Below are 27,053 nucleotides of genomic sequence, written 5' to 3'. Positions count from 1 at the left end.
GTGGATGAATAACTTCCTGTGCCACCCCCATCTCTCTGGTTTGTGTAGGAGTGGAAAACTGGCTTTTGAATTGCTTCAATTCCCAAGGTGAGTTAAAACGGGTCTTTCTCCAAATTAAAAGCAGAGTTTTTAGGGTAGGGATATCTGAAAATAAATGAATATCTGAATGCACAAGCATTTCCTTGCTGGCTTACGTTTCCAATTTGCATTCTGCTTCTGGCCAAATGCTTTCCTTTGTTGTCTCTACCCAGTAGCTGTCATTTAGAGGTAGACTCCCTCTGTAGAAGGAGTCTCCATTCATTGCTAATAGCCATTAATAGACCTATCTGCTTAAGTTTGTCTGTAAACCTTAATGCCTTTTCAGTTGTTACGTTCGTTACTATCATTCTCTTTTTGATGCATAGAAGGAAAAGGGCAGTTTTTGGTCAATTCTAGAAAAACATTAAAAAATAGCAATGGTAATTTTTAAACGATTTTTTTCTTTGCTTGTTTGGTATATTTAATGCAAACTCTGTTTTTTTAATGTTAATGAGATTTAAAACTGTTTCTAATGTACCGTGTATAATACCCTGGGAAGGTAGTATGGTACAGTGATGAGAACAGGGAAGTCGGCCACCTATGACTCTACTATAAAGCCAAATGTGACTCAGTATGTGGATTTTTAAAAAATAAAAATATCTATACATTCAGGTGTATTGGATGAGTAGGTGGGATGCTAGAATAACCAGCGCGCATAAAAGGATGGCTGGCAAAGATTTTTTTTGAGACATCTTCTTTGAGATGCTTTGCAGAAAGGGGGGAAATGATAGAGGTGAACAGTTGCCAGTAATCCAAATATGCAGATTGACATGCCTGTGCTGTGAAACTTTTGCTCAGAGTGCTCCTGTGTATATTTATTACTTAGAGAGCCAGCGTAGTGAAGTGGTTAAGAGTCTAACCTGGTGAACTGGGTTTGTTTCCCCACACCTCCAAATGCAGCCCGCAGGGGGGCTGTAGAGAATCAGAAAGGACCAGAATAGAGTAACCATTGAAGGATCTTTATTCTTAAGCTTCCATGACACACAACACGCGGAATGCTGAATCTGGCTTTCCCAAAACAAGCAGACTGCTTTTACGAGTCTGATTCCCTCCCCTCCTTCGAAACCCCAGACGGGTTCCCATGAAAGACTCAAACTAGCTTCACACACAGCAGATAAGAGTAGCAAGGTTAACTGGCCTCACCGGGCACACGGCCCAGCTCGAGGAATGCTGCCAAGGTCAGGGGAGCTGAGAAGAAAGCAAAGCATCTTTACAGGGGCCTTGGGCAAGTCACAGTTCTTCAAAACTCTCTCAGCCCCACCTGTGTCTTTTTTGGAAAAAGGAAGGGAGTTTCTAAGCCCCTTTGAGACTCCTCACAGGGAGAGACAAGCAGGGTGTGCTGGCAGCAGGCAGGGCGTGACCAGGTCTGCCCTAGCAGGGCCAAATGAGCGAGGCAAGGCGTAGTCAGGTCACAGTCCAGTGGGTCGAGGCAGGCGGCAGGCAAGGCACAGTCAGGTCACAGTCCAATGGGTCGAGGCAGGCAGCAGGCAAGGCATCACAGTCCAATGGTCGTGGTACAGGAGAACCGATAAGCAGGCTGGGGATCAATGATGAACCAGGAACACAGCAGTAACAGGAAACACACTTGTTGCACCCAGGCAGAAGCAAGCTCATAGCAAGGCTCCTATTGAGAACCTTGTTCAAGGGGCTGGGATTCTGCAAGGAGTTAATCCTCATCAGATGCAGAGACTTCTATTCTCCCATATCTTGCTGCTGAACGAGCACTCCTTCTTTGCTTCTGCAGTAGCAGCCTCTGCTTTTGCCTCCTGTGCCCAGCTGGCCCATCACTGGGTTCCCAGGATCTGCACGGCTCCTCCACCTGCATGTCATCAGGCAGGGAAGGGCTGAGAGTTGGCTCTGCTGCCTGGTCTTCCTAAGGAGCAGCCACCTCTGGCTGCACTGTGTCCTCAGGTTCTGCCTCAGAGTCCTCTGTGTCCAAGGCTCATACTGAGAACCTTGTTCAAGGGGCTGGGATTCATGACACCGGGAACAAAAACCAACTCTTCATCCTCTTAGTGTGAGATTGAGTATGTGCCACTCTCTCATGGAATTTAAAATCCATCTAGAGCAAGATTTGAGTCCAGAAATACCTTAAGAGGCCATCAAAATTTCCAAGGTAGAAGCTTTCCAGAGCTAAAATTCTCTTCATCACATATCTGAGAAGATCAGCTCTTCATAAGCTATTACTTCAGCTGTGCACGGAGCTGGCCGAATCGCTCTCGACAGTAGCAAGTAGATAATCTGCCAAAGGAAGCTTTGATTCGCAAAACATTCTACCTCAAAAATCTTGGTGATCTTTAAGGAGCTGCTGGACTCAAAACATTCTTTTCTGCTGCAGATTACCCACCTGAAACTAATGTCCCCCTTGTGGCTGCTACAGCTGTTACCGGGAGATATGCCTTTGGTGTGTGTTGAGAACTTAATTCCCAAGCTCGCAGAGCTCCAGTATAGATCACAATTGGGGAGAAGGAGGCTAACCACCCACCTCCATGCTCCCCATCTGAAACAGCCCAAGGGAGTCTGCTGTTTGTCCCACTGGAGTACATGTAAATCCCCACAACGGGGAAAATTGCAGAGACATGAGCAACTTGTAAAATGGGACTCGATCCTGAGCCTAAGCTACCTAACAGGGTTGTTGTGAAAGTAATATTGAAGAACTGAAAACAATGGGGATTGGTTGTGGCCCAGTGGTGGAGCATCTGCTTGGAAAGCAGAAGATCCCAGATTCAGTTCCCGGCATCACCAGCTAAGGATCAGGTCGTAGTTGGTGATACTCTGTCTCACCAAAAGAAAAAACCATTGTGACTTCATTCGCCACATGCTGGACCTTCTTTGTTTTCGAATACTCTGAAACAGAGCATTCTAAAGCACAGACTGTTCAGCATGTGGCGAAGGAAGTTACAATTTTGTTTTGTTTTTCTTTAAGTGAGATATATACCAGAGACACTAAACAACCTCTGCCAGTCTGAGTAGACAGTAGTGATCAATACAACACAACTTCATGTATTTAGTGTCATGTAGTGGTTAAGAGCAGTGGACTCTAATGTGGAGAAGCAGGTTTGATTCCCCATTCCTCCACCTGAGCAGCAGACTCTTATTTGGACTGGACTGGATTTGGTTCCCCACTTTTACACATGAAACCTGTATCTGTATCTCTCAGCCCCACCTACCTCACAAGGTGTCTGTTTTGGGGAGAGCAAAGGAGTTTGAAAGCCGCCTTGAATCTCCTTACAGTTGAGAAAAGCAGGGTATAAATCCAAACTCTTCTTCTTCTCCACATTTTTCCTCCTGAGCATCTTGGGAAGATGGGAGATAAATGCAAAAATGTTTGTTTTGTTTTGTCTCCCTTTCCATCAGGACCTTCTGACAATCAGGAAAACCTCTTGAGGCCCTTTTCACCTTTAAATGGATCAATGTTAAAGTTTTCCACAAAAGAAAAACTGCGTTATCCATGAAAGGCCCCTGTTGTTGGATTGGCCAGTTGCATTGACTGGACTCTGTGCCTTCGCTACCACTGCCCTTGCATTTTCAGATATCATTTGAGCACATAAAGCCAACCTCAAAACTGGAGTTCGGGAGTTCCCCAGAAGAGGTGTGTTAGATTGGAGGCTGTCTCTACACTTGAAAATGGAGCAACAGATTCTACCGGGGACAGGGAAAGCAGTGGAAGGGCCAGAAAAAGTGTCTCAGCCCAACCAGCCTGACTGTGTGGAGGATTACCCAAAGTGCATTGCGACAAAATGGCTTAAACAGGACTCTGAAGGAGGACAGTCCAAGGAATGGGAAGGCCAATGGCAGGAATTCCTGAAGGCCTTGGATTGCCCTCCTTCGGGGTGGCGGAACCCACCGGCAAAAGACCCTGGACCCTGGGACGATGCCAAGGCCTTTTTGACGTCCTTTGAGCAAGTGGCTGAAGCCTGTCAGTGGCCAAGAGAAGAGTGGGCATCCCGACTCCTGCCGGCACTGAGCGGAGAAGCCGAGCAGGCAGTTAGTATCCTAGAAGCCAAAGACAGGGGAGACTTTGGGAAGGTGAAGGCTGCCATCTTGCGGGGGGACGCCATCAAAATGGAGACGCAGCGCCAACACTTCCGGCAGTTCCGTTACCGGGGTGTCGAAGACCCACGAAGGGTTTACAGTGAACTCCAGGAGCTTTGCCGTGAATGGCTGAGGCCGGAGAGGCGCACCAAGGAGCAGATCCTGGAACTGTTGATCCTGGAGCAGTTCTTGGCCATCCTGCCTCCAGAGATCCGGAGCTGGGTCCAGGAATGCGGCCCAGAGAGCTGTGTCCAGACGGCTGGTCTGGCAGAGGACTTCCTGATGAACCAGCAAGAGACTGAGACGTGGAAATGGCAGGTGAGACAGTGTTCCTGACCACAGGTGATCATGTGTCACAATCCCTGCCCCCCCCCCCACCCATCTTTCTTGTTCATTTTCATTGTTACAGGGTGTCATTTCCAAACCTGAAAATAAAAATGAACAGAGGCTTATATAATAGCTATGTGCCAGAATTGCATGATGGGCAGGCAGATCTTGAGAGTCAGCATAGTATATAGTGGTTTAAGAATGGCGGGCTCTAACTTGGAGAACCGGGTTTCTTTCCCCCCTCCTCCACATAGAGTCTGCTGGTGACCTTGGGCCAATCACAGTTCTTAGAGCCCACCTACCTCACAAGGTGTCTGTTGCACAATATATCTGTTGTGGGGGGGGGGGAAGGGAAGGAATTTATAAATCTCTTTGAAACTCCTTTCAGTAGAAAAAGTGTGGAATAAATCCAAACTGTTCTTAAGAATTTCTCACCCTGGAGTTGGCAACCCCAGTTTTTACGTTGTCCTATTTTTACTTCTTGGCTACTTTTGTGACTCTGCTTGGGCTGGAAGGCAGGATATCAATCTCTCTCTCACCATATTATATCTATGTATGTTATAACATTTCTGGCATTGTTTAATCTGTCACGTTTCTTACTTAGAAGAAGAAGAAGAGTTTGGATTTATAAACCCCCCCCCCCTTTCTCTCCTGCAGGAGACTCAAAGGGGCTGACAATCTCCTTGCCCTTCCCCCCTCACAACAAACACCCTGTGAGGTAGGTGGGGCTGAGAGAGCTCCGAGAAGCTGTGACTAGCCCAAGGTCACCCAGCTGGCGTGTGTGGGAGTGTACAGGCTACTCTGAATTCCCCAGATAAGCCTCCACAGCTCAGGCGGCAGAGCGGGGAATCAAACCCGGTTCCTCCAGATTAGATACACGAGCTGTTAACCTCCTACGCCACTTAGACCTTGTTCCACATTTTTAAAATCCTAATCCTGTTAACATTCTTTGTTATGTATCTCCTTTAGGTTGTCCTGACTTAAATGGTATAATCTGCCTTGAATCTCAGAGAGACAGGAGGACTATAAATAAATAGCAGATACAGATATCTTTATTGGTATGTAATGAATAGCATGTATTGGTGTTTTTAAGCTGTCTGTGGCCCTTTCTTACACTTTAGGTCCTGGTGCCCTCAAAGGACGTAATCCTGAGTCCGCTGGCCTCTGGAAAGAAAGACCTCTATGTAGAGCCCAAGCCGGCAACTGGCATGGATCCTAGTTTGTCAGGTTGGTTTGATGATGATCTCTGGTGGTGTTGACTTTTCATGCCTGAAGTAAAAAAGAAGTAAACACAGCCGGGGAGGGTGGTGGTGGTAAATCTCTCACATGCATGGAGATTTGTATAATGTAGAGCTGAACTACATACACACACGCACACGCTGAATACTCTCATACGTAGCCGCAGTGGAGACCTCTGAACTACATACGCATGAAATAGAGGAAGCATTCAAACATATTATTATTATTATTTTTATTTATTAGATTTAATATACCGCCCTATCCCTGAAGGAATCAAATATGATTCGCCTCCACACACCCACCTGTAAGTTGAAGTGGAACAATCTGCCAAGAGCATCAGTTTTAACATTTCAGCCTTCTATATAGTGTACCCTTAAAGTAGATGTACAAACTGGATCTTGTGCTCCAAGTTCCTTCAACCCTTTCTAGTGTGGCACACCACCTTAGATCTCACTGAGGTAGCAAAACCTGTGTCTGGATTGTACCTCTCCAGACTCCACAAGGTTCATCTCATGAAATTCTTAGGGTTTTTTTTTTAAATGGAATTCCCAGCTTATAAAACAACTGTTTTGCTGATGAGAAGGGTGATACCTTGAGCCTGATAAGCTACTTCTCTATGTGAGGGGATATTTTGCCCCATATATAAGAGTGTTCTATTGTTTATTCCTTTAAATATTTCTATCCTTCTTTCTTCCCCAAAGTGGCTTATGACATTCCCCACTAGACCATTTTATCCTCATGATAACAACCTTGTGAGGTACCTCAGGATGAGACTGTCCCAGGTTCTGCAGTGAGCTTCCACGGCAGACTGGGGATTCAAACCCAGGTCTCCAGATCCTAGTATGTTACTCTAACCTTATGGTGTTCTGCAGTCTTTCCAGGCCTAGGTTTATCTCCTCAGCATGCCTCTTTTTGGCTGTAGGCAGCTGTACTTTGTCTCTGTTTCACACCATTGAAGTGACAGAAAGATCTCTTCTCACCCACAGCCCTTTTCTCCTCACACATTTGCACTGTTGTCTGTTTGGGCAGAGGGTGCGGGAGTGGAATAAAACTTGGCTAATGGTTGCATCAATTCCTTCAGTGTGTTGGGGGTGGTGGTGGGGCTGTGGTGTTCTGTGTTCATACAGCACAGTGGCTGCCAGTTGCTAAATCCTTCCTCCCTACCCTCTCTTACCAGCCTTTTTTCCTTTCGCAGATGGTGGTACAACGGCTGGTGGTCATACCTCGTCCCTGCTTCTTCCTGAGGGTTGGGAATCAAATGAGGCAGGGCCAGCTGAGGTATGTCTGTGTGGGTTGGCTTTTCTGAGGGAAGGAGTGTGTCGGGAACAGCCATGGTTTAGGGGTAGACATCTGCTTGGCATGCAGGAAGTCCTAGGTTCGGTCCCCAGCATCTCCAGAAAATCAGGTAGTAGATGATGCAAAAAAAAACCCTCTACCTGAGACACTAGAGAGCAGCTGCCAGTATAAGTAGACAGTATTGGCCTTGACGGGTGGAGGTTCTGATTCGGTAGACGGCGGCTTCATGTGTTTCAATCCCTGTGCCCAAGTGCTTCTTTCTGCAGCTCTTCCTTCTCTAAGCAAACCAAACATCTTTTCATGAGATCAACCCAGACTCCACAATCCAGTGGAATTCTCTAGAACTGCATTGACTACGGCAGGGGTCTGCAACCTGTGGCTCTCCAGATGTTCATGGACTACAATTCCCATCAGCCCCTGCCAGCACGGCCAATTGGTGAAACCATAAGCCTCTTTGGTGAAACCATAAGAAATTAGATTAATCTGGGGAAATGCCATTCCAGAAAGCAAAGTGTGCAGTTTTTAACAAAAGAACAAGTGGGAAACTTGTGGGTGGCGAATCCCATTGCCTGAACCTCTTTAACAAAAAAAAGGGCAGGGGTGTGGAGGGGGACGGCCTTGCCCTCCAGCTGTAAGCGACTTCGATGGAGCCAGTAAAAACCAGAGGGAGGCCTTGCTTACCCACCCTGAACAGCTTATGGCAAGCTCCCAAGGGTGGGGGAGGCCAGACTCGCTCATCTTCCCGCCTGAGGCAGCTTGAGGTGAGCTGGCAACATCAGGCCTGTGTGTTTGGGTTTGGGGGGAGGGGGGACCCTCGCTTGTCTACCCACTCTTGGGAAGCAAGGCTCCCCACAAGCCGCTCCGCAAAACTTTTCTGCAAACTTGGGGAGTACCCTGTCTGTGGATTTAATTATCCCTATCACAAGGGACACTTCATTATTAGATAGATAGATAGATAGATAGATAGATAGATAGATAGATAGATAAAGAAAGAAAAAAAAAAAAAAAAAAAAAAAAAAAAAAAAAAAAAAAAAAAAAAAAAAAAGGTATAGATAGATAGATAGGAGATAGATAGATAAGATAGATATAGATAGATAGATAGATGAATGAATGAATGGAGAAATGAATAGATAGATAGATATAGATAAGATAGATAGATAGGAATATGAATAGATATAGATATGGAATAGATAGATAGATAGATGAATGAATAGATAGATAGATGAATATGAATAGATGGATAGATAGATAGATAGATAGATAGATAGATAGATAGATAGATAGATAGATAGATAGATAGATAGATAGATAGATAGATAGATAGATAGATCATGGCTTTCTTCCTAAGAAATTGTTGCTCACGTGCCTCTCTCTGGCTGTGCTCACTTCCTCTGCTGCTAGAACCTCTGTGTGCATTAGGGACCCTCAGAGAACATTGCTTTTGTGCATGCTGAACTGTAAGCAGTAGAGCAGGAGTCCCCACTAGGTTCCCGTGGGCACCCACTGACAGCTTTTGTGGTGCCTGCCAAGTGTTTTTAGGAAATGAGCTGGGCCAGATATGGCTTTTGGCTGGCAAGGCCTCTGACTGAGTATTTGAGATTTGATTGGCTGTGCAGATTTTTTAAAAAATGTTGCTTTAGCAGCAGCTGCCACCACAGCAGAAGTATCTGCACTGTTTCACTGAAGGTAACCTATGGCGATCATTTTGTGGCTGGCTCCGCCTCCTGTAGCAGCCATTTTGTTGCTGCGCTCATCATGTGGTTCCAGAATGTGAAATACGGCCACAGACTTTAAAAGGTTGGGGACCCCTGCAGTAAAGGAATCCAACAGCCGCAGCAGCCAGAGAGAAACATTAGAGGATCAATGCCATGAGGCCCAGGCCCCCATTTTTATCCTATACTTCCTCCAGGGAGCTCTGAGCAGCATACATGCTTTCCCCACTCCTGTTGTATTTTCACAACAATCCTGTGAGGTTGAACTGACTGAAAAAGAGTGACTAAACCAAGGTTAGCTCCGTGAACTTCCACCAGGATGAGGCGCATCTTCAGGAGAAGATTTTGTTTCAGGACTCTTTTTCTTGCCTGTGTCTGAAAATGGGGAGATTCGGAATAAATAATTGGTATGAATTGTCTCCATACACCCTGGAGCACATGGGGATGGGTGGGGGTGTGGCTAAGGGGTAAAGCCCCTACTTTGGCATGCAGTAGGTCCCAGATTCAATCCTCAGCACCTCAATTTAAAAGATCTCTGGCCACAGATACGGAGCAAGACCTTTCTCTGCTGGAGACCTTGGAGAGCTCCTGCCAATCAGAGCAGGTAATGCTGAGCCGGACAGACCAATAGCCCCATCCAGTATAAAGCACCACCTTATGTTCACATGCTCCTGAATCCCAGAGCTGGTGCAGCATATATGTGAGAGGGAGGAGGTTTCTTGGCAACTCTGCGAGGTAGATTAGGCTGACATGATGAAGTGAGAAGGAATCCTTGAAAGCAGAAATCACTGTGGAGATAGATCGGCTAGTTTGGATATCGGCTTCCACAGCGCAGACCTTCAAGTTTGATTCTGCCTTCCTCTGCTTTTTTTTTCTTGCAACAACCTTTCCCAGGCATCCTCCCGAAATCTCCAGACATTCCCCAAGCCAAAGTTGGCAGCCTTAGCTGGAGATGTTAGGAACTGAACCGTGGATTTTCTGCGAATGGAGCAGGAGCTACCCTCTCATGCTCTGAATGTGCTGTCTCAGGTATGGTATTGGACCAAGGCTCTGCGAACAGCCCAGTTTTCAGGGTATTCCTTTTCGTTCCAGGGATCAGTAGACTTTGAACTCGCCGTCCACTTCACTGAGGGGGAATGGGCCCTTCTGGATCCAGGCCAGAGAGCTCTGTACAGAGAAGTACTACAAGAGAATTATGGGAATGTGACATCACTGGGTGAGTGAAGATCCTTTCAACGCATCTCTCCCTTAGGAAAATATTTAGCAATATCACACCTAGATCACCCTCTTCACCCTATAATATCTTCAGTCATAGGGAGGCACCCAAAATCATCCCAACCTTTAGACAACGGCGTCTTTGAGTTTCCAGTGTCTCGGCATAAATCTAGACATAAATCAGGGCTGTGAGAAAAGGTTTCAGGTGAGTTTTTAGAGACACCTAACCTATATCCTCCCCCTGCCCTCAACTGAGTATTATCCACAGGATAGCGGCCAAAAGAAGAACAAAGTATCATGGATACTATTTGCTCCATTCTGGTTCAGGAGAGTGCTTTCTGATCCTAGGGTCTGTCTCCAAGGGTGTACAAACAACTTCCACCAGTGAAAAACCTTTTCTACCACGCCTGGCTGATAATTAACTAGGCACCCAGTGAGTATCAGAGATGTTGCGTTGTGTAAGTTGGCGCCCCGAAAATCTTATGTTGCTAAGTGGAGGAAGTTTTCTAATCCGGCAGTTCAGAACAGCTCCGATCCTGAGTCACGTCCCTTTCTGCAGATTTTTGAGTACCTGTTGTCACTCAAAGATATTGGTTTGGCAATCCCATCAATCAAGGTTCATCTATCGGGAATCTCTGCATGCCATAGTGGTATCAGTATCTATGTTCTCAGAGGCTTTGTGAAGTAAGCTAGGCCAAAAGAGAGCAAGTAGCTCAAGGTCTCCCAGGAAGGTTCATGACCAAGTGGGGCGTAAAACCTGTGTCTCCCCAGTCATAGCCCCAACCCATTATTTACTTATTTAGATAGCTACACTTAACTTTTTCTCCAATGGAGACCAAAAGTGGCCATCATTCTCCACTTTTCCATTTTATCTTCACAACAATCCTGTGACTCTGGCTAGGCTGAAAGAGTATCATTGCCCCCAAAGGTATCCACTGAGCTTTTAAGGCAAAGTGGGGATTCCAATCCAGCCACTCAGTTTAAATCCTTGACTTCACCAATAAAGAGTTTGGATTTGGAGAAGAATTTGGATTTATATCCCCCCCTTTCTCTCCTGTAAGGAGACTCAAAGGGGCTTACAATCTCCTTTCCCTTTCCCTCCCCTCCCTCCCACCCCACAACAAACACCCTGTGAGGTGGGTGGGGCTGAGAGAGCTCCAGAGCACTGTGCCCAAGGTCACCCAGCTGGCATGTGTTGGAGTGCACAAGCTAATCTTGTGGAGATTAGCCTCCACAGCTCAAGTGGCAGAGCGGGGAATCAAACCCAGTTCTCCAGATTAGAGTGCATCTGCCTTTAACCACTATGCCATGCTGGCTCAAGGAATTTTGAGTGTTGGGGAAAACCTTTCTGCCGAAGCTGCTGCTGATCAGTGAAGTCCAAAGGGGGCCGAATATGCCGATGCATGTTCTGTGAATGCCACTTCTCTCCCTCCTTCTCTCCCTCCCTCATTTCTGCCTTGATTGCATGTTTTGGGTGGTGTCTCTTATTTTCATGGTTCCTCCCGCTTCTTTCATTTTGGATCCTTCATATGGACAATCTGATTGGCTTCTGGATGGCTTTTCTGCTACTGACTACCTTGTTTTCGCTACTGAGTTGACTGGCAGAACTGCTTTGCGTCTGAGCTCTCATCTTACAAAGGCCTTCTTCTGTGTTTAGGTTGGGAGGGGGGCAGTGGGGAGGAGAAGAAGCAGAGAGTCGCTTGAAGATGCTCAGTGTGCCCCATGTGCTGAGATGTCAAGGATACATAGTACTGTGTATAGTGTGTTTGACTTGGCTTTTCAATGTCCTTAACGTTTTCTTTCCCCTCCAATTCTCTCTCATTACTGATCTTCCTTTTCCCTGTTTGATGTCATCCTTCTTCCCATAGATAACAGAACCTCGACTGAAATAAAAGTGGAGAATTTTCAGTGGCACAGCCCCGAGGCGACTGGATCGCAGGAAATTTCCCCAGAGAGACCTCCTGGATCTGTGAAACCTGAGACCCACAAAGAAGGAGGTGATTTGGAGAGGCTTCAAGGGAGGAGGTCTGTACAGAGATGGCGTGGATCTGTTCAGTTCATGGAAGGTCTGCGATCCTTTAAGAAACATACATCCCAGGAGGCTGAGAGAAAACATGCATGCCCTGAATGTGGGAAAAGGTTTCATTATCGGTCCCAACTGGCGAAACATCACATGATCCATACAGGTTTAAAACCTTACAAATGTATTGTCTGTGGGAAAAACTTTCAAAGGAAAGATAACCTCCTTGCTCATCAGAAAATCCATACAGGTGAGAAGCCTTACGGCTGCTCCGAGTGCGGAAAAAGCTTCTACGACAGAGGCAAGCTGCTTCGGCACCAGAAGGTTCACACAGGGGAGAAACCTTTTGATTGTCCTGGGTGCGAGAAAAGCTTCCCCCGGAAAGGGAACCTCCTTGCGCATCAGATGCTCCATACAGGTGAGAGACCATATGAGTGCCCTGATTGTGGGAGGCGCTTCTGTGAGAGGGTCAGACTGAGTAGGCATCAGAGGGTCCACATCGGCGAAAAACCTTATGATTGTCCTTGGTGTGGGAAAAGATTCCGAAGGAAAGGGAATCTGGTAGCCCACCAGAAAATCCACACTGGCGAGAGGCCGTATTCCTGTTCTGAGTGTGAGAAAAGCTTCAGCGAAAAAGCCAAACTGATTCGTCACCAGAGAGTCCACACAGGAGAGAAACCATACTCATGTCCGATATGTGGGAAAAGCTTCAATCAGAGAGAGACCCTGATGAGGCATTGGAGAGTCCATACAGGGGAGAAACCTTATGAGTGTCTGGAGTGCGGGGAAAACTTTGGTCAAAAAGAGACTCTCCTTAGACACCAGAGAGTTCACACAGGGGTAAATATTATTAATGTTCTGTGAGGAACAGGGGAAGGGAGGAATGCTCTCGTCAGGAATATAAGTGGCACAGAAAATGTATAAGTGCGTACAGGGGGGAATCTGACTACAAATTGGGGTCAATTGTGCAGAATGAAGGAGGAAAATTCTGCACTTCTGACAAATTCAGATTGTTGATTTTTCTAATATGCAAAACATTTTGTGCATGTAGAAGGCTAGCTCCTCAGAGAAAGCTTAAAGAACTGAGTCACCAAGGAAAAGGATTTAAAAGAGCAATCCCAAGCAATCCTGTTCGGTAGCAAGTCCTATTTCATTCAGGAAGTTTTCTTAATACTGAATGTTCTTAGGATTAAAGTGTAAATGTTGTTTAATGTTCCTTTTCTGGATGTGCTGGATTTTTACGTTAGTTTTTAACTTGCTGTACTGGATTTGTTTTAAAACGAGTACATCAACAAAATATAGTTTTTTGTCAAGTCCTTCTGGAGCACTAGATGTTTTGTGTTTAAGAAAGTGCATTAAGAGGAACTAGCACAAGAAAACTTAAATGCAAGGAACTAGCACTAGAGAAGGAACTTGCATAAGAGGACTCGAAAAGAGAGACAGGTAGGCCAATCCTCTGGGATGGGTGGGTGAGGGGGATGGATTAGGGGTAGCCAGGCATAGAGCAACCCTGTCACCTCCCAAGAGGTTTGCAGTGCTGCAGTGAGCAAGAAAACAAGGAACATCCTCCGAGGACAGTGAAAACCTCCTATGTAGCTCAATGAGCTGCACCACCCTTATTGGTGGCTTACATCCATGCCAGCAAAACGTGTGTTCCTAAACTGAAAGGGCTCCAGAAGCTGCCTGAAGTCAGCTCCATTGTGGTTGGCGTAAGTGCCCTGCACCAGTGTAGATGCCACTTACATGGTATAGTGTAGTATCTACACCAGTGGTGGCGAACCTTTGGCACTCCAGATGTTATGGACTACAATTCCCATCAGCCCCTGCCAGCATGACCAATTGGCCATGCTGGCAGGGGATGATGGGAATTGTAGTCCATAACATCTGGAGTGCCAAAGGTTCGCCACCACGGATCTACACCAATGCAGGGGACATGCCACATCTAGAGCCCTTCCCCTGCCTCCCTCTCAGGATTGCACAGTTAGGTTTATATTTAATTCTCCTTTTCCATGCACTATCCTGCCACATGTACAAAGTGTTTCATATATGGGGGGAGTGTTTTTTTTTTAAAAAAAAACATCTTTATCTGAAGTAGTGCAATGGACTTTTTTTTTCTGTTTCCTTCTGTGGACAATTGAATTAATCCTTGGTTGCCTTGGCTATTTTTTTTTGGAAGGTCAGTCCAGGAAAACAAATGATTTACATGTGAAAGGAAGGGGGGGGAATCTTTGCCCTTGAAACTGCCACAGGATATAGAGTAAAGGCCAACAGATCTCTTACTTCAGTGGTGTAAGACTCCAGCTTTTCTCTCAGCTGTTCTAAAAATATGCCTATTTTTGGAGCTGATTGTTTTGCACCTAGGAAGGAAATGCATTGCATTGTGGTCCTTCTCTGCAGGTTGTATGGGATTGGGTTATGGGAGGGCAGAGTCCTCCTACTTCAAAACTAAAACCAGGATACAAAATGGGACGTTACAGTCCACAGGACATTGCAGAACAAATAAAACATTACTGTCCCTGTCCAAAACTCTTGTAGGTGGAAAACTAATTGAGATGCCTTTAGGAGACACAGCTGTTATTTTGCTACAAAGCCAGTACCAGGGGAGGGGAGGATGCACTCGTAGTGTCTGCGTTAACAATTTCTTCTCTGTTTTGGAAAGCAAGTTCTCCACTTCTGTTTATTCCTATGACAATTAATAAACAATCAAACTTTGAGGGCCACATTCTTTTTATCATGATACAGCCGAAGAAGGGCAGATTCCCATTCTGATCTTCTAGAGAACTCAGAATTTCCAGGTGAGCCTCACCTTCCTTGGTTGGTTTCTTTGTTCCTTTGCCCATTTACTTAAGCTATAGCTTCACTTTTGGAAATTTTGAGAGAGTCTTAGGTCGATTCCACACGGTACAAATATCCTGGGTTGACAAAGGGAAATATCTAGGTTTGGCCAAGAAGTTCGCATGGATCTGTTCCTAAAGCAGGATTGCCCCACAATATTTGCTTCCGGATTTTTCAAAAACTGCTAAAATTGTGGTCTTTTTCAAAAATCCTGTGTCAAACCAGCTTCTGGGGGAATACCACGGGCGCCAAACTGCTTTGTTTTCCACACCCCGTCGGCTGATCTCCCCACCTGACGTCATGCCAGTTTCATTTCGGCTGAACTGCAGATTGGTGTGGCAGCCTGCCCTTTCTGAAATGCTTCCCAGACACATTTTCTGCCCGTGGCAGCAACTGAGTACCATTTCACCCAAGTGTGCACGGCAATGGGTTCACAACAATGGACCCGTTTCCTTTTCTGTACATGTTCTGGGTGCTTGGAGCACATAGCTTGGCAGATGCACACCTTTGCCCAAATGTATTTTGATATATCATGGGGGATGTGTCTCATGTGCTCCGTTTTTTTTGCACACATTTGATTGTGGATGGAGTGTTGGTCTGCCCAGTGTTGGTCTACGGTTTTTGCTTTGTGTAGCACAACATGCTTGCTGTGCTGTACATTGCACCGGCTCCTTTCCAGAGCTGGGGAAAAGTGGGGGGCTACTTGGTTTTCCAGTAGTTATTGTGGATCCGCCAATTGGAAGTGTTGCCTTTTGGGAGGGAACAGCCATTCAGAATGCAGCACACTGGGGATGTTCGTGCATGCGTGGCTACATTTGCATTGTAAAACAAAAAAATCCGGGCTCATGTGAAATAAATCGGAATATTTCCTCCTGGTCTTAACTCGATTCCTTCATGTGAAGGGAGAAACCGGCATAAAATAGACCTGGATTCTGAAATACCGAATGTAACCCGCTATTATTATGCTGTGCGGAATCCACCTTAGATTGTTGCTCTTCCTGCACTCCAATGCAGGCGTACTGCAGGAGTCCCCATAGAAACAGTCAACATACTGTGTGGAAATTAAGAGAGAGCTAATAGATCCCTACCTGCAGGGCAGTGGTTGTTGCTAAATCTCTACATGGCCTTGAGATGCAGTAGACAGCCTAGGCAGAGCTATCAGCTTTTCAACTAGTGTTTTAAAAGAAGGGATGGGGGAAATCAGCAATTTACTTATAGCCAACAGAAATTGCATTCAGATATAAATGGTGAACCAGGGTTTGCTGTTAGACAGAGGTGGCTCACTTATGAAACAGACAGGATGGATATGGAGCAGGGTTGCCAACTGAGGGTTAGGAAATACCTTGAAATTTTGGGGGTGGAGCTTGGGTAGGAAACATTTGGGGAGGGAAGGCATCTCCCCTGGGTAGTCCTTTTTCCAAAAAAGCTGATCTCAGAGAATGACTGGTAATTCCAGGTGAGATCCCCATCTGAAGTATAGCAACCCTAGTCTAGAGTCCCATTAAGCACACCTAGTCAATTGCCTAGGCTGCCAGAAATTGCTGGGGTGACAAATGACATCACTTCTGACTGCATGGCTGGAAGTGACATCATGCAGCATTGCATAATGTTTATCTTTTCTAAAAACCCCCCCCAATAATGTCCTTAAATGTCCTCAAAGTTTTAATCCCAGCTTTCCTCAAGGCAGGGTACATGGTTCCCTCTATTTTAACCCTTACAACAACTTCGTGAGGTGGACTAGGTTGAAAAGAGTGACTAGACTCAGATCATCCAGTGAGCCCCATAGCAGAGTGAGGGCTTGAAGATGAGTGTTGTGAGTCCTTTAAGGTACTCCTGTTCTGCAGATTTATCTTCCAGTTGTAGTCCTTGACCTCACATATGTTCTGCTCTACCCTGGGAAGACTTCTGTATTTCCACCTCATGCAATTCTTTCTGGTTGAGCCTTTCTGCCATGTATGTTGACCAGATTGGAGAGTCTGGATGAAAAAGAAGAATTGTATGCATATCACTCAAGTAGTGTGGCGTAGTGGTTAGAATGATGGACTAACATCTGGAAGACCTTGATTTGAATCCCCACTCTTAGATCAAAAAGGAGGAAAAAAAACCTATAACCCAGCTACACAAAAAGTGATTCAGTGTGTTTGAGTAATACAAACAAAACAAATTCCACATCCACATACAAAACTGTGATAATGCCAGCAATAAAAAAACAGTATTACAGTGCTGTGTCATTACTAGCATAGTGAATGCTGTAAAACCAACATAGCAGTCCAAAAGTGTTTTCAAACCTTATCTTTTTAAACACTAGTTAGTTATCTGATACGAAGCAGAGTCCGAACAAATTGAAGACAAGCACCCACTCTGGCATGGAAGCTTACTTGGTGAATTTGGGCTATACATGTACTGCCCATTTACCCTGTTTCCCCTAATATAAGACATCCTCGAAAAATAAGACATAGTAGAGGTTTTGCTGAAGTGCGAAATATAAGGCATCCCCCGAAAGTAAGACATAGCAAAGTTTTTGTTTGGAAGCATGCCCAACGAACAGAACACAGAAAAATAAGACATCTCCTGAAAATAAGACATAGCGCATCTTTGGGAGCTAAAATTAACATAAGACACTGTCTTATATTCGGGGAAACACGGTATGCATGCAGTGCTTACCTTGCAACTGTTTGCTTGGCAGTGGGTTTTTCCGCATTTTTTGTTTGTTTATTTAAACAGGAATCTCCTGCTGACATCCCCCAGTTGAACCGATCCTCCATTTTACCCACTCCCTACTTTCTTGTTCTGTCTGTACAACCTCCAGCTATCGAAGTTGGCCGTCTGATTTTTTTGGGGGGTGGGGGGGTGGGGATTGCTGTCCTTGGTCTAATATTAATTTGGTAGACCAAATAAGTTTTAGATCAGTCTCAAGATCTGTTGTTCAAATGACAGAGCCTCAGCGTGAAAATCAGAAACAGCTCTTTTGATTCTTCTGAAGTGGTGCCTGGAAGAGCAGGAGGAATTGCTGTTGTGTTGGTGAGGAAAGCTGGAAGGAGCAAGAATACTATGAAAGCAAATGCATGTTAATTCCCTTTGCTGTCCCTGTGAAAGGAGAGAAAAGGTCACACTTTCTGAGGTTTCAGAAATTGGAGAATTTGGGAGGGGGAAATGTGAATTTGGGAGGAGCAGCAGTGGCATAGGAGGTTAAGTGCTCGTGTATCTTGTTGTGAGGGGGGAAGGGCAAGGAGATTGTCAGCCCCTTTGAGTCTCCTGCAGGAGAGAAAGGGGGGATATAAATCCAAACTCTTCTCTTCTTAAATACATGCATATCCGAGAATCCAATCCAAAGGGAACGAACATTCAAAGCAAAGGAGACCACAAGTGCATAACTGGCCACTGTCAGCCTAACCTACCTCACAGGATTGTTGTCAGGATAAAACAGACGGGGAAAACAATGTAGGCAGTCCTGGGTATTAAGTGAGGTATTAGGTAAATATTTTGCTAATGTCTTGACTGATTAAATGAAGTATATGAATAAAGATGGAAACAGAAATCGAAAAACAGGTAGGAAGCATTTGTATTTTTCTAGTAGACATTCAGTCATGGATTTACATATCACAAAAATTAAGCAGAAAACCCTTAAAGAAAAACTCCAGCTAGAAGATGTTGAGGGACTGAGAATATAGTTTACCAGATTAAGTAGCTGCCCTCTATATCAGGTTTATGTCATTTTCAGAGGACCATCCCTACGCAGTGGCATACGAGGTTAAGAGCTCGTGTATCTAATCTGGAGGAACCGGGTTTGATTCCCAGCTCTGCTGCCTGGGCTGTGGAGGCTTATCTGGGGAATTCAGATTAGCCTGTGCACTCCCACACACGCCAGCTGGGTGACCTTGGGCTAGTCACAGCTTCTCGGAGCTCTCTCAGCCCCACCCACCTCACAGGGTGTTTGTTGTGAGGGGGGAAGGGCAAGGAGATTGCAAGCCCCTTTGAATCTCCTGCAGGAGAGAAAGGGGGGATATAAATCCAAACTCCTCCTCCTCCTCCTCCTCTTCTTCTTCTTCTTCTTCTTCTTATTATTATTATTATCATCATCATCATCATTATTATTATTATTGAGCCTGCTGGTATTTTTGGCATCCTAAGAACAGGGAAATTTTGCCAAACAAAATGTCTGCCTTTCCTTTTATCACCAGTAGATCCATTGACCAAAGGCTTTGAACCAAAATACAATACAATCAACCAAATCACATCAAAACATATTCATTCACATACAATGAAAATTATTATATCTTATATTTTAGAAAAATAAGACCCATTGTCAGATTTAAAAGGTTGCCATGGAGAATTGGATGGACCATTAACAAAATGGCTGCTGTGGTGGGCATGATTAGTCACAGAATGACGGCCATGTGAGCTGGGACCACTCATAAAAAGATGAGGAGTTGCAAGTCAAGCATTTCTGCTGCCCTTTGTGCCAGCTGTTTTGGACAAATGCTTTCTCCTGCATTCAAAAGTGGTGCCTCCTGGGTAGCAGGAAGCCAAGACCAGCTCCTTGGTGGAAAAAATAAACCCATTGGTGAGCATGCCACTTTGGGATCTCATCCGATCTCCAAAGCTAAGTGTAATTTATACCATTTTCATGTTTGCAGTTTATTTCCATTGGAGGTTTGGACTTCGGAGTCTGGGGAACAGGAGTTCACTGGGCATGGGCAGTTGGCTCATATTTTACTAAGTGCAAGAGCCCTACTTCGCTCAGTCAATCTGGCCTGCAGCAAAAGAGGGAAGGCCCAGAGTTTGACTGAGGGAACTGCTAATTTTCTTGCAGGCCCAAGCTGGAAAAAATCTGTAGCAGCCGCCGCCGCAGCAGCAGGAGTCACAGAAGAGCAGATGGGGAAGAAGCCGCCCTGTGCATCTAGATAACATCTTGGACTTTCTTCTTTGCATTACAGCACACTGTTAGTTATTTGACCTTGTTCTGAGTGTCGTTCCTGCAGGGCACTGAAGATCCTGTCTCCTCCTATGGTGCTATTTTCATAGCAATTCTGACTTGGTTTTACTTCTAGTTGTAAAGTTTGTTGTGTTTTGGTTAAATGTTTGTTACCTTGAATGTAGTTTTCCTGTTTGAAGCAATTCACATTTCTTTTACCAAGCCCCAAGGGTTCTGCTATTTTATTGAATTTAAATCCTGCCCCCCTTTTCATAGGGATCTATGTAGCCGGGGTCTGCTGGGTTACATAAGCAGGGTTGGCCCTGGCTAGTATTTTAATGAGAGGCCCCCAAGAAATACAAGAATTGTGACGTGGAGGCAGGCAATGGCAAACCACCTCTGAATGTTTCTTGCCTTGAAAACCTATGGGGTTGCCATAAGTCAGCTGTGATTTGACAGGGTGGGGAAATGCCTGTATACCTACATCGTGAGAAACAGGGCCTCAAACTTTGGGTATATAAATTTCTACCCTAATTTAAAGGGTCTAGGCTAGCCTGAGCTTGTCAGAGCTTGGAAGCTACTAAGCAGGGCCGGAGGTGGTCAGAACTGGGACCGCCCAGAACTGGATGGCCCAGGCTAGCCTGATCTTCGAAGACCATCAAAGAAGTTCAGGGTTGCTACACAGAGGCAGGCGTGGCAAATTAGAGAAGAAGAAGAGTTTTGGATTTATATCCCCCCTTTCTCTCCTGCAGGAGACTCAAAGCGGCTGACAATCTCCTTGCCCTTCCCCCCTCACAACAAACACCCTGTGAGGTGGGTGGGGCTGAGAGAGCTCAGAGAAGCTGTGACTAGCCCAAGGTCATCCAGCTGGCATCTGTGGGAGTGCACAGGCTAATCTGAATTCCCCAGATAAGCCTCCACAGCTCAGGCGGCAGAGCTGGGAATCAAACCCTCCAGATTAGATACCCGAGCTCTTAACCTCCTACGCCACTGCTGCTCCTGGAGTCTCTTGCCCTGAAAATCCTATTGCATAAATAAGCTGTGACTTGATGGCAGTGGCGTAGTGCCAACAGGGGGGTGCCCCGGGCGTGCCCCAGGATGGGGGTGTGACAGGGGTGCATGGCGCATGCACGCCCCGGGCGTGGTTTTCACTCACTTTGCCCCTGCTTGATGGCATTTTCCACCACCAGGTAACTTTCTCCCAGTGGAACATAAGATTTGTGTATCTAGTGAAGCTTGATATACCACCATCAAATTCATTAGCCTTGAAGGAGCTGCAAGCCTCTCTGCTCTTTTGGCTAACGCTCTTGGGAAACGCAAAAATGTGTGCGTGTGAAGGAACAAAATTGCCAGCGGGGGTTGTTAAGGTGCTAGACTTTGGGACTGTATCTTCATGGGAAACTCCATTGTTTCTGGTGAGTGGTTGCTTCCAGGCAGACAGGCTGTGTTTTCAATAGTTATCATCACTATGTTTTCTGCTAGAAAACCCCTCATTTTGGGAGTGTGTCCTAGAGAAGTTACAGGATAAGGGGCCTAGCTGTGCTCTATAGCCTCAAGGTAATGATCACATTCTTTAGATTCTAGAGACCAACAAGATTTTCAAGGTATGAGCTTTTGAGAGTCAAAGTTCCCTTTTTCAGATGCAATTTCACTCTGCACTGGCCTACCGTTGAGGCTGCTCTGGAAACTACAACTGGTCCAGAATGCAGCAGCAAGAGTTCTTACTGGGACCCCAGTAAGAGCGCACATTACACCTGGACTCCACCACCTGCATTCATTGTCAGTTGAATTCCGGATCAGGATCAAGGTTTTTAGTATTGACTTTTAAGATCTCAAGTGGTCTGGGACCTTCATCTCTTCAAGACCACATTTCCCCATACTGCCCATATGTTGCTCCTCCAGTAGTAACCTCCTGGTGGACCCTGGTCCCAAGGACATTTAGCTGGACTCAACCAGAGTCTGGGCCTTTTCAGCCTTGGCTCCAGTCCAGTGGGGGCCCCTGTCATATGATCCCAGAGCCCTGAGGAATCTTAGTGTTATGCCCAGTCTTACATTGGGCCTGACCATAATTTTTCTCCAGACAGGAGATGGGTAAGGTCATCTGTCTCTTCCCACCCCCCAGTTGTCATGGGAATCCACATCCTATGGCTACTGCTGGACATCTGGGGTTGTTTCCTATGTTGGCTGGATTACAGTGGTATGACATAAGGCAGTGATGGTGAACCTTTTCGAGACAGAGTGCCCAAACTGCAACCCAAAACCCACTTATTCATCGCAAAGGGCCAATACGGCCATTTAACCTGAATACTGAGGTTTTAGTTTAGAATATACGGTTGGCTCCGAGGCGTCAGTTACACAGGAGTAAGTTTGGTGGTAGTCGGTGGCTTTGCTTTGAAGCAACCGTGCAGCTCTTCCAACGGGTGAATCACGACCCTAGGAGGGTTTACTCAGAAGCAAGCCCCATTGCCAGCAACTGAGCCTACTCCCAGGTAAAGGATCACGCTTTTGTTCTTTGCATGAAAATCAGTGGGGTTTAACAGCGCTTAACAGGGTTACCCTACACTGCTTCCCCAAAACTAGGTCTTAGGTTTAATGTTAATAATTGAGCCCAGCAGCCCAGGCCAGCCTAGATGTGTGGGGGGTGGGGGCGACTCTGTGTGTGCCCACAGAGAGGGCTCTGAGTGCCGCCTCTGGCACCCGTGCCGTAGGTTCGCCACCACTGACATAAGGGTTCCTTTCTAGCTCAGGCCCCTTCCACACATGCAAAATAATGCATTTTCAAACCACTTTCACAACTGTTTGCAAGTGGATTTTGCCATTCCGCACAGCTTCAAAGAGCACTGAAAGCAGTTTGAAAGTGCATCATTCTGCATGTGCGGAATGAGCCTCAGAGAGCTAGATTCCTTTCTGGATTCCTTTCTAGCTCAGAGAGAAGAGTTGGGTTTCTCTGGGAAGGGATGTATGGCTTGGAGTGGGGTGGTTTGTCATTGCTTTTTGTATTTGAAGAGGGATTTTGGCAGGGGTTTTCCAATTCTATCAATAAATGTCTGACAGCCTGGACCACTGTTTCTGAATAAACATTTTTGCTAAAACAGAAGCTCTTTCCCTGAACAGTCCAGAGGTCCTGACTCTGACCCAGTTCCACCGGGCCTTTGGTGGAGGCAGCCACAGATCTGTTCCATCTTCCTGGGCCCCCAATCTTGTCCCCGCTCCTTGCTCACCCAAACAAGGAATGGACTTATGACGGGAGGGGCATGAATAGAATTTTAGGCTGTATAGGGGTCCATTATGGATGCCCAATTAGTTGCCATTGAGGGTGGAAATGTATATTGTGTTTTGGCTGAAAATGGGTGGGATATTAAATTAAATGTAATAAATATTTCCGCCCTTTCAACAGCTAATTGGATGCCCCCAGAAAGCCCACAAGTGAGGCCACTCCTCTGCTTAACTGGTAAATATAGGTAGAATGCTTGTGACTATGGAAGTTCCATTTAGATGTTTAGGGAAGTGGCTATGACTCAGTGTGGAAGGCATGCAGAAGTCCCCAAGTTCAAACCCTGGTACCTCCAGCGAAGAGGACTTTGAATTTGTACCCCGCCTTTCACTCCTGTAAAGAGACTCAAAGGGGCTTACAAACTCCTTTACCTTCCTCTCCCCACAACAGACAGCTTGTGAGATAAGTGAGACAGTTTTGAGAGAACAATGATTAGCTCAAGGTCGCTCAGCAGGCTACACATGTAGGAGTGAGGAAACAAACCCTGTTCACCAGATAAGAGTCTGCCACTCATGTGGAGGAGTGCGGAATCAAACCTGGTTCTCCAGATTAGATCTCACTTCTCTTAACTGCTACACCACACTGGCTCTCTAGAAGTAGGTGATGTGAAAGACTTTACCTCTTAACCCTAGAGAGCAGCTGCCAGTCTGAGTAGACAATGCTGAGCTTGATGGACCAGGAGTCTGACTTCATGTAAGGCAGCTTCATGTATCATGGCTGTTGTCTGAAGCGGCAAAGAGATTAAGGGGTGCAAACCCATGCAGACCATTCAAGTAGCAGCCACCATTTAATAGCGTGGGACTTCTTTCTGGATAGACACATAAAGCTGCCTTGTATTACATCATTTACTCCTAGTATGTGTAGGAAAGCGGTTTTGAATGATTTGCAAATGCATTTTAGAACTAGATTTTACACCTGTTGAAATTCTGCCTGCTGTGGAGAAGCAAAAGTTTTTTGTTGTTAAAGAAAAGGGAGAACTTGCTTGCTTTCTTCTTGAAGTTGCCTGGAGATCTGGCTGTAGTGGATTGCTAATCCACTCTTTCTGGCCACCAGATGGCTCTGGGCATTTGTGCAGGAAAAAAAGAGGGCAAAGAGGCGACTCTCTTTGCTTATTCTTGCTCCAGTCATGCTTCTTCCGACACCAGATTCTCTATCCGGGCACTTTCGTGTAATTGGTGAGCGCCACCCTCCTTCGCAACTGCAGCATCTGGAGGGGGAGGGGAGACACCTAGAAAGGGTCTCATTTTCCACCAGGCAGGGGAAACGGGGCAATCAAAAGGTGTGTTTATGTAATGTACTCATCCTACATCAACCTCCATGGAGGTCCTAGGAAAATTTAATAAAATGACAGCACCTTGTGGCTTGTCGAACAAATATAAAATTGCTTCAACAAATTAATTTAAACACAACAATTGTACATAAGTAAGAAATAAATAATAGTGGAGCACAACTCAAGCATACAAAATCCTCAGTGCCTTTCAAGAAAAGCACTCAAAACAGTGACAATTACTAACAGTGCCCAGTAAATAAAGAAAAATGAGAAAGTCCAAACAATGAATAATGCACGGCTTCTTTATCCCAGCTGTTCTTCTGCATAAGTTGCAGCTGCTGAAGGCTTTTCTTCAACTTGGGCCTGTAAAAAACACACACACACACACAAGCAATTCTCTCAATTTTCCTTCTCCTCTTGCAGGCAGGAGAAACTGAAGAGGGTGGGGGCTGTTGCAGTTGGTAATATGTAAGCAAACTTACCAACTGCACATGCTCATTGAGCTCTCGTTCCCTAACCCTTAGATCCAACCAAAACACAAATACTGAAATGGCACGGGTTGCATTTACACTGCACAGTCGTAAACCGTTTCAAACCAGTTTGGTAGCTCCACTGCTCTTCAAAAAGTCCCAAGTGCCAGAAGCGAAAAGGGGGTTGCAATAAAGAGAAGAAAACAGAAAACCAACACCGCACCCCTTCTGCGGGTCATTGTTTCCAAACCGGTTGCTGCGGTAGAGAACCAGCCTCGCTCAGAGGCATGCTGAATGCAATCTCCTTGCAAGGAGCTCTGGGAACTGTAGTCTATGGGCGCGTGCAAAGGCTTGCCCGCTGAAGTCCGCCTGCCATTTCAGAACTACAACTCCCAGAGTTCCCTGGGAAGGGAAGCCAGTGGGCGTCTAACCGGTTTAAGTTTGCAATTTAGACATTCTTCCTAAACGTTAGAGGCTGGACTTGGGAGCCGACTTGCAAGGTTTGCAAGGTTGCATTTATTTATTCTACATTTTTAAAGGAGGGAGCAACGAGCGGCCGACTTTGCGCCTGTCTGGCAAGCATACCCGGAGGTGGGGGGGGAAATGTACTTTGCACATGATCAGAGGATATGTATCGGGCCCTCTTTCATGGAAGCTCCCGCTTCTCTTAGTTGTGCGCTGATCATGCGGCGATGGTGGGGTGTACTCTGCTCATGCTCAGAAGGATCTGATCTTTCTTATTGCATCCGCTTCTGGAAGGCCTTCCTTCTCCAGATTGGAAGGGGGGGGGAGGTTGTTTGCACATGCTCAGAAGCCTCGGCTGATTGCATCACTCTTACTCCCGGAAAACCTTTTTTTCTTATCGGAGGCTGGGCAGCGGCACCGTTCCTCTTAATGGGTGTATGCATTTTGCACATGTTCAGAAGGGATTTTCTCTTTTGGTAAAAAAAAACCCTCCATCCTCTCCGTTATCTTTTTATTTCTTCTGCGTAGGTGGAGCACTTGGGGTGGGCTGTGTTGCTTTTGTGGGGAAAGGGGAGAATGTGCTCTGTGCATGCTCAGAGGAACCCTTTTCTCGGCCCAGCCATACGTCCTGTGCTGCTGTTGCACTCTAGATCGCTGTGCCATGTCAGATGTCGACCCTGGCCAGCAAAGGAAGACATTTTTGAAAGCCTCTATTTCTATCTTTGTAGACTTTTTGAATGTCTCAGCTCTCCTGCTTGTGCAGAGAAAGTTGTCCTTCACTGTTTTTGCATCTCCTTCTTTCCCTAGTCTTATAAAAACAAACAAATATATATTTTTTTCATCTCCTACCCTCCCTCTTTGCCCTTTTCCTTTTCTCTCTCCACAGGGACCCAGCAGTCTTAGTATTGTGGATTGGCTCATCTTAACCATGGACAGCGAAAATGGCAAAGTAAATGAGGCTGTAATTCAGGTATGGATCTGGGAGATTCGGAGGATATGCGTTTTTTACTTAATTTACTGCCGATCCTTATCCCCTTCCCCCCCACTTAAGACCCAAAGCGACTTACATAGTTCTCCTCTCCTTTGTTTTATCCTCACAACAACTCTGTGAGGTAGGTTAGACTGAGAGTGTGTCTGGCCCAAGGGATACCTCTATGGCAGGGTGGCGATTTGAATCTAGTCACAGATGATAGTATCACAATGTAACCACTACATCACATTGCCTCTTTAATGTAGGTAGCTGAGAGTTGATTCCCCACAACTTCATAACAAGATTGCTTCTTCCTTTTTACGGTTTAGTCGAGAACATTCCCAGTAGTGACTCAGTTTTGTGTGCCAATGGTCCCTGGTATCTTCCATTAAAACATGGGTCTTCAAACTATGGCCCTCCAGATGTTCATAGACTACAATTCCCATGAGCCCTACCACTTGGCCATGTTGACAGGGGCTGATGAGAATTGTAGTCCATGAACATCTGGAGGGCCATAGTTTGAAGACCCCTGCATTAAAAGGATCTTGAGTAGTCAGAAAAGATATTTATTTGCCCAGCACCCAAGAGTGTCTTTGCCTATCACAGTGCCCAAATTGCAACCCAAAACCCACTTATTTATTGCAAAGTGCCAACACGGCAATTTAACCTGAATACTGAGGTTTTAGTTTAGAAAAAACAGTTGGCTCTGAGGCATGCGTTACTCAGGAGTAAGCTTGGTGGTAGTCGGTGGCTTTATTTATTTATTTTATTTATTTCATTAAACTTCTGTACCACCCTTCCCCGAAGGGCTCAGGGCGGAGTCCATCAATTATATAAAACAGTTAAAATCCATTTCACACCCAATCCCTGTTGAAAACCATATATAAATTATTAAAATTGTTTCCCCTTCCCCATTCTTGCACCCACAGGAG

At 45.7% G+C, this 27,053-nt stretch overlaps 2 protein-coding genes and 1 long non-coding RNA gene across 4 annotated transcripts in view; 2 read left to right on the top strand and 1 right to left on the bottom strand.

Moving 5' to 3' along the window:
- Window positions 1-19,852, top strand: LOC125428640 (zinc finger protein 436-like). Of its 2 annotated transcripts, XM_048489104.1 has the most exons (7): window positions 1-87; window positions 3,436-4,431; window positions 5,562-5,667; window positions 6,875-6,957; window positions 9,780-9,903; window positions 11,771-12,340; window positions 19,571-19,852. In XM_048489104.1, the coding sequence occupies exons 2-7, from the start codon at window positions 3,706-3,708 to the stop codon at window positions 19,663-19,665; spliced, it is 1,704 nt and encodes a 567-aa protein (XP_048345061.1). In that variant the 5' UTR covers window positions 1-87; window positions 3,436-3,705; the 3' UTR covers window positions 19,666-19,852. The 2 variants fall into 2 exon arrangements, with proteins under 2 accessions (XP_048345061.1, XP_048345060.1); XM_048489103.1 differs by lacking the exon at window positions 19,571-19,852 and having other exon boundaries at window positions 11,771-13,676.
- Window positions 19,853-24,236: 4,384 nt separating this feature from the next.
- Window positions 24,237-24,954, bottom strand: LOC125428920. Its single transcript, XR_007243886.1, has 2 exons — window positions 24,699-24,954; window positions 24,237-24,579 (listed from the first exon to the last, which is right to left on the bottom strand). It is a non-coding gene; the product is annotated as an uncharacterized LOC125428920 (long non-coding RNA).
- Window positions 24,955-25,124: 170 nt separating this feature from the next.
- Window positions 25,125-27,053, top strand: part of LOC125429901 — a 33,376-nt gene continuing 31,447 nt past the window's right edge. The window contains exons 1-2 of the mRNA XM_048491482.1: window positions 25,125-25,194; window positions 26,036-26,121. Coding sequence (XP_048347439.1) covers window positions 26,080-26,121 — 42 coding nt within the window. The 5' untranslated portion in view covers window positions 25,125-25,194; window positions 26,036-26,079. The remainder of the gene's footprint in view (window positions 25,195-26,035; window positions 26,122-27,053) is intronic.

The sequence above is a fragment of the Sphaerodactylus townsendi genome, linkage group LG03, assembly GCF_021028975.2.
Source record: "Sphaerodactylus townsendi isolate TG3544 linkage group LG03, MPM_Stown_v2.3, whole genome shotgun sequence".
Classification (NCBI taxonomy): Eukaryota; Metazoa; Chordata; class Lepidosauria; order Squamata; family Sphaerodactylidae; genus Sphaerodactylus; species Sphaerodactylus townsendi.
The sequence above is the reverse complement of the archived record's forward strand: the minus strand, read 5'-3'. Positions and strand labels throughout refer to the sequence as shown.